Source organism: Corvus cornix, chromosome 11, assembly GCF_000738735.6.
Source record: "Corvus cornix cornix isolate S_Up_H32 chromosome 11, ASM73873v5, whole genome shotgun sequence".
Taxonomy (NCBI): domain Eukaryota; kingdom Metazoa; phylum Chordata; class Aves; order Passeriformes; family Corvidae; genus Corvus; species Corvus cornix.
Window position 1 is genome coordinate 9,742,598 of NC_046341.1, and position 7,136 is coordinate 9,749,733.

At 39.4% G+C, this 7,136-nt stretch overlaps 1 protein-coding gene across 1 annotated transcript in view; it reads right to left on the reverse strand.

The window, feature by feature from the left end:
- MMP2 (matrix metallopeptidase 2) overlaps positions 1 to 5,099 on the reverse strand; it is a 29,323-nt gene extending 24,224 nt beyond the window's left edge. Inside the window, exons 1-2 of the mRNA XM_010396599.3 lie at positions 4,772 to 5,099; positions 1,094 to 1,320 (exon numbers count right to left, since the gene is read on the reverse strand). Of these exons, the coding sequence (XP_010394901.1) occupies positions 1,094 to 1,320; positions 4,772 to 4,915 (371 nt within the window). The 5' untranslated portion in view covers positions 4,916 to 5,099. The remainder of the gene's footprint in view (positions 1 to 1,093; positions 1,321 to 4,771) is intronic.
- Between the last annotated feature and the right edge of the window lie 2,037 nt (positions 5,100 to 7,136).

The following is a 7,136-nucleotide window of genomic DNA, read 5'->3' on the forward strand; positions in this document are numbered from 1 at the left end:
TTTCAAGTGTGGATTGTTTTGCCCTTCAATAAGAGCAGAAAAGCAGCCCTTCTCCCTCACCTGTGTCTCTAACTGTATATTGTTTCATCCCTGTGGAATGCTAATCCTTTACCTGTGTGTGGGATACATTGGCAATAGGATACACAGGGAAACAGGAAGAAAAAGCATGTAAGATAAAGCTGCAGGCCTGACCTGAGAAAGGGACAAACTCTCTAGTATGTTGCTTTCTTCTTCTTCATATATTTTAATTGGACTTCTTACTGCCTTATATTATAGCCTATCTGCCATGTAAAGACTAAAGACAAGTTTCCAATTCTTTGCTGCTGTGACTGTGCATAGTGAGGGAAACTATTTTGTGCCTAAGGAGAGTGAGGAAGAATCAGAGGGAGCACATCAGCAAGTAGGGGCTGCAAGAGCAGCTGCCACGGGTTTTTTCAGCGTTTATTAGGTTAGTCACAGCCCAACGAACGCTTGGAGTCCAAACGTGTGAGGGAACAGCAGACTAAGTCAAGCACCTAAGACAAATCTGCTGGTTTTTCTCATTGGTGGTAAATGATTGCTCATGGACCACCTAAGGTAATGAGTTTTTTACTACAATGAGAGCTGTATTGGTCCCTAACTCTTCAGAAGAATATGAAATTAGAACATGCCAAACTTATTGCAATAGGCTTGTTATAACTTGTATTTGTATATAGCTGAAATACAATTGCTTGATTTTAAAATTTATTTAATCATCTCCTTTTTAGGACTGCAGGATGAAGAGGAGTTTGGCCTCTGCAATCAATAAATACTGTGATCCTCCTGGAGCAGGTGGGCAGGTGAGATACTCCTGCTCCAACTCCCTTAGGATGCTTGCTGCAGATCAAAGAGTAAACCCAAAATCTCTTTAGTTTCAACCAGAAAGTTGATGTCGAGATGATTCTTCCTGATACATTACAGTTTGAAATCACAGAGGTATTTGTTAAAGCATCTGGTAGTTATCCAAACACCAGGGGATTCTAATTCAAGGAGTCTTGTCTAGCCTTTGGGTCTTGGAAGTGCTATGGTTATATGTGAACAGAACCCAGCATTACCAGTCAGTACCAGTCAGTACCTGTATGTTATATGATTCTTTTCCCATTTTGGCTTTCTTGCAAAGAAGTTGTAATTGGCTACATCAGGGTTACCACAACGAGGTTTCTTCATTGTCTCAATAGTGTTTTGATCCAAATCTCCTGTTTCAGGCAGCCCAAAAAATTTCTGCATTTTCTTCAGCGTATCTTTCAGGACAAATAAATTGCAACTGTCTTTTGGGCACCCATAGTATTTATTCAGGTATTGCTTGGGAAAAAAAGCACAGAACAAAGAATTTAAAATTCATAAAATAAATAGTTAATCATTGTAAAGAAATAAATACTGTAATTCCATGTTAGCTTTCTACCTGTAATTTTTAAGTTTTCAAAATTACTATTATTAGTAAGTGAGGGACCAGCAGAATCATCTTAATTGACACAAAGCATCCTTGATCACATGATGTTGCTAATTAAACAGTCATTTCCACTATTAGCTATCACCTTTACTTAATGAATTGCTTTTAGTTATTAGAGCATAGAACTTCAATGTAGAGCTACAAAGTAAAAATGGGTTTGTCTTTTTTTGTTTTCTTTATGATGTATAAATCTGCTTACAGTTTTAGACTTTGTGTAATTGGTGTTGGAAGAATCTGGATTATTGAGAAACTTCTCAAGAAATCAAAGCAACCCCACAAATGAGACCGCATTGATTGCAAAGAAAAACCCCATTCTTTATTCAAACCACACAGAGTTGTTTGAATGTTGTATGTGTTTGTTTTTGAGCCAAACATTGCAAAGAACTGAAGAAGAAAGTATTTGGTAACATTTCAGTTGCTTGGACACTGCAGCCAATCAATATTTGCATACTTAAAACTCCACTGAATGCTCCAGCACATTATGGCCAGACTGATGTTTCTGATACAGCCATGATGGCAATTCATACAGTTCTTTCTCATTAAAAAAGAGTGATCATAAGAGATCCAAAAGATGGCAAAAATCCCATTATTTTCATCTCCTACCTAAAATAATACCCACCAAAGTCTCTTCCCCTTCTCTTAAGGATGAGTTTACAGTATTTTATGCCTCTCTGTGAAAGAAAAGCTTCAGCTGTGTGAAATGGCAGCTACTCCCAAACTGCACCCAAATGGGTGCTTGGCACTGCCCAGAGCTGAGAGATGCCAATGGTGCTGTGAGACAGGAAGGTTGCAAGTTACTGATTTTCCTGGTAAAAACAATCTGCAGCTGAGGAAGAAAAACCCTTCAGGTATTGTATCCCAAATATTAACTACAAGTCCAAGGGAGGAAAACACCTGAATAAGGTAAAGGTCTATTTGCCAAAAATACACGAGGAATATCAGGGAGAACTATTTCAAACTGAGGATTACAAGAAGCCTGCCAAAAAGACTGCACATTTAAGTTCTTGCGCCAGCAAGTATTCCCAAGAGAAACCTTGTTTCATGTGTCTAATTAATTGCTGAAATACACCCAGGAGACTGGGGATATTACCACAACATCAGGAATATAAAGCAGAGGATATTTGATACCTGCTGTTGGTCAAGCCTAGATTTCACCACTCTCCTCACAAAGTCCAGGCTAACCTCATCTGCCCAGCATAGGAAATGGTTCAGGGCTTACTCAGAAAAGGATTTAATCAAGATGTTACACCATTTCCTTCAGAAGGTCCTCCATTCATCATGATTAAGCACAGACTGTGGCTAGTTTTTGTGATTTTTGTAATGGACTTCTGATGTGGTATTTCTCCAGTGGAGACTGTGGCACTGGCAAATAAGGAACACAGAGTGGTTTCATCTTAGCTTCCACTGAGCTGCTGTCTACACATAGTTAATGGGGCCTGGTGGAAATGATGTGAAATGCATTAAGAACATAATCAAACAAGCCAGTTTGGTTCTTATCCTGATTTTCACTTTCATGTAGTTCGATGGATTTTCTTATGCCTCTGCTTGCATCCCCCAATGATGTACCATAGTATAATATAGACTGTATATCAGGATTGAAGTTTACTGAAGAAACAGGCTGCTGCTCTTGCCATTTTAGGTTTGGGAGCAAGCTATACAACCAAAAATATAATCTGTGGCATGATAAAGAATTTTACTTGATAGAATTCTAAATAAAAAGCTAACCCCTTTCAGTTTTTCCTAAAATGGAGATTTTATTGAAGATGACAAATGACCATGATCAGCTGTTCTATGAGGAGAGAATCTTGAAGAAATGTAATGTCTATGCAAACCACATCTTGGCCTAGGCTGTGAAACGCTGTTTCCCCAGAGTCAGCAGGGAGCTGTGGTGATCTGGAATTTTGATCCAGCCCATTAATGAAACAGGGTCCAGCTGCAACATAGCAATTTGTGTTCTGATGCTGAGTGTTGGGGCTGTTCTGATGGAGGGTGTGAGGAAATGCAGCCAGTAAGCATTGCCCAAGAATACCCCAAGAAAGACAAAGAAGTGGTGCAGAGTTAAACCAGCTTGTAATTTTCCTCTGAGTACACATAATAAATAGGTTGTTTGAAAGAAACAGAGATGAGGGGAGATGTGGATTGCAGTTATTAAATAAAAGCCTGGCTGTGTCTAAGAAAATAGATTCTCTAAGAGTGGTTAAATTGCTGTTAGACATGTGGGACCCCTCTCTCCTCTCCCAAATGCACTGCCCCTGCCCCCAGCCCTTGGCTACTGTGCTGTTAGGGCAAAACTGTGGGTGAATTTGTTTTGTTAACGACTGAGGAATGCCCTTTTTGGGTCAGTTTGTCTGTTTTTCCTAAACTTTCCAACACAGCTCCCAACTGGAAATTCTCTCTCTACCCTCCCCCAGACCTTCTTTAACCTGGGAAGCTTTCCCAAGATGCATACTCCTAAAGAGAAGTGACCAACTTTCAAATCTCTATGTCCTAAAATAAGAGTAATTTATCTCAATCCTCCTTAAAATGGATTTACTGCTGAAGAAGAGAAATGTCTATAATTTACATGCTAAATAAGGATAATCTGTCTCAATCTCCCTTTAAATGGACTTCCACATAATGTCACTTTTATGAAGGTCCATGGGGCTAAAAAAAGGTTAGAATAAAATGCTGTAGAGTTATAGCTATAATTTGCTCATATCACAGAAATCCAAACTCTTTTTTTTTGTTCCAGATTGGATTTGGGAAAAAAATGTCTTTAAACCTTTGATGAGATTGTTTTCCAAAGTCAAAACTAGTCACAATGGCTTCTGAAATTCGAGCCAGCTTTCAGTTGTAGTGTCCCTTAAAGCTGTGTTTATGCAATGCATGGTAAACAATCTGGAAAACACACTTCTGAAAGCTGTGATACATGCATTAAGAGAGTCTCGACTGCCCTCACGTCTACTTGATTTAAGTAAAAAGAATTACATGTCTCTTATTTGCCCTTCTCCCCTCTTACCATTGCAATCTTTTGATTATAGTTGTGATGATTTACTAAAAATATTTTGTATCTTGAGACCTAAGGAAAAAAAAACCCAAAAAACTGACTTTCTTTGCTGGCTTTAAAAATTTTAAGAGAGGAAACATTACTTGGCTCCAGTTTTAACTTTTGAAAGCTGATACCTTTGCTAGCTAGCTAGCACTTCCAGAGACTCTAGGGAAAGAATGCTACACTCATTCCTTAGCCTCAGCTGAAACAAGAAAGAAACATCTGCTTATGAAACAACAATATAAATCTGAAGCAAAGATGAAACCAACACTTACCACTGCTAGTTCTTTGTCTGTTTTGGGAGTGCTGTCTCCAGGAAACTTAATGATTGGTGACGGTGCGGCTAAAGTTTTGTTAAAAAGATATACTTGGATGAATAGTACTTTAAAAATGAAGCCACAGCCAATGTGAGTCTTCATGCTGCCTAAACTTGCACTCTCCTCTTTGGAAAAAGCTTTTGCCCACTGCCTCTCCGTTACTTTAGCTGCAGTGCACCAGTTGCTTATCTGCACATCTTAACTCTCAGCACCGTTTTCCCTTTTGCTTGCTCTAGCAATTCCTTTGTATGTTTAAAACATCCAGATGCGCAGTCTCAAGCTACCACAAGAGGAAGTCTGAAAACTAGTGGAAACATGAGAAAAGGGCAGTTACCAGATGTGATTGCTGTGATTTTAAGGTAGCAACAGGCAGATAGTTATTATTGCTGAAAGAGGCCACATTTTCTCCTCATTTGTATATATGAAAGCATTTATTTATGCCAGAGAGGAAGAAAAAACAAAACCTGACAATCTTGAAGACAAAGTGTCCCACATTTATTTAAAAAAAAAAAAAAAAGAGAGAGAAAGAAATTACTAAACATTATTTTCCTGGCTAGGAATTTTTACTATTTTTTAGCCTATTTTTATGTCACAGACATAATGATATGCTTTAGTCATGTGGTTACGCTTCCACACAGTGCCTTGCAGCAAACATTTTGATTATGGATTTTGAGACAGACCCTGCACAGGGCAGTGCAGCTGAGTGAGGCTTCTTGTCCCCCTCCTGCTGAGACTACACAGAGTGTGGGTCTGTACTCAGGGCTCAGCGTGCTCTGTGTGAGCCTCACTCCCTCCCTGCTCTCTGCACAACCTGCAGAACTCTCAGTAAGATTATTGCGGCTCCTTGGGTTCAGACCCAGCTTGAGGCTTTGCCACCAACAGACACAGCGTGTCACCTTACCCCTACAGGGTAAAATACAATTAGGCAGATTCAGCAGTAGAAATTAACTTTAATAACTGATGTCAGGGAAATTGTACAAAATTCAGTGTTTGCTTGTAAGGGGGGTTTGACCACCTGGTGCAGCTGCCTTAATCTGAAATTTTGGTGTAAATATGGCCATTGTCATGGACAGTCCATTTATTGTGTCATTCATAATATTGCCAGGTTTGAGGTGCTATTACAAGTGAAATATTATTTTAGCTGAATATCCCTAATCTGGGGGTTTTGCTCATCACATTTCAAGATGGGAGGCTGGTAATTCTGCATGATTGCAAACTGTGTTCTGGCCAGCCAAGGGTCTACAGTTTCTACTAAACACAAGTCCAGCTATGAAAGTTCCTCTGACCTGTATGTCACCATAAAGATTGCCACGGCTTTCCAATGAATGCTAAATGAAAAGTTTTCCAGATATGACCCCTGTTAACAAATAGGGCTGTTAATGAAAAGAAGGTACTTTGCAGGTGTTTGGAATTTACTGATGATATTTGATAATAGATTGCAAATAGTTAATATTGGCAGTTGTTTGATTTATGTTAATATCAAGCTATTTTGCTAACTGTGCCCCATCATCCATGAAGAGAATAGTCTTACATAAAGGCAAGGATTTCAAAGGAGGGGCTGAGGGCTCAGGGAGAAAGCATTTTCAGGGGCTTGTGCTGCCCATATACTTCGAATGAGAGCCCAACACAGCAACTATATGCAGGGCTGCTGGGTGAATCAGCCATGGGAAATGTCACTTGACGCTCAGGAGAGAAAGAGGAGTTACGGGAACTTTGTGCATGAATGGAGCTGTCTTTGTCAGCAAGTGGTTTTGTATTTATCCCTGCTCATCCTTTCAGGAACGAATCCAATGTGACTTGAGTTAGAGTGAACAACTTTCCCCTAATGGTTCAACTTTGAAATGACACATTCTTTTGTAGCATTTCCCCATCAGCAAAAAATCCATGGTCATTTAAAGTGTTGCTGTAATAAACAGCAGTTCTGGAAATATGATCCAGGTTTTCCAGTGCCCAGTACTTGGTTGTGGGGAATGACTCTTCTGCTTTGTTTGTGATGACAGCTCATATTTGTATCTGGCCATGTGACACTGTAAGAGAACAAAGGCTAAGGCTTCACTATGTGTGCCAAGTTAGTCTTAGGTCTCCTTAATTAAGCAAGTAAAAATATTAGGTATCATGTTGCAAATTCTGCAGTTATTTCTGTGCTCCATGTTAGGTCAAGGGCTGACATAAATCCTAAGTCATGAGAACCACGCCATTTTCATAAGAATTTTAATGTAATTTATGACAGCTTAGCAGTTTTCATTTAGAAGGGTACTGTGGTGAAGCCGTTTAAAGCCAAATGTGTCCTGGCACATTCAGTGGCACTCATACACCTCATTGA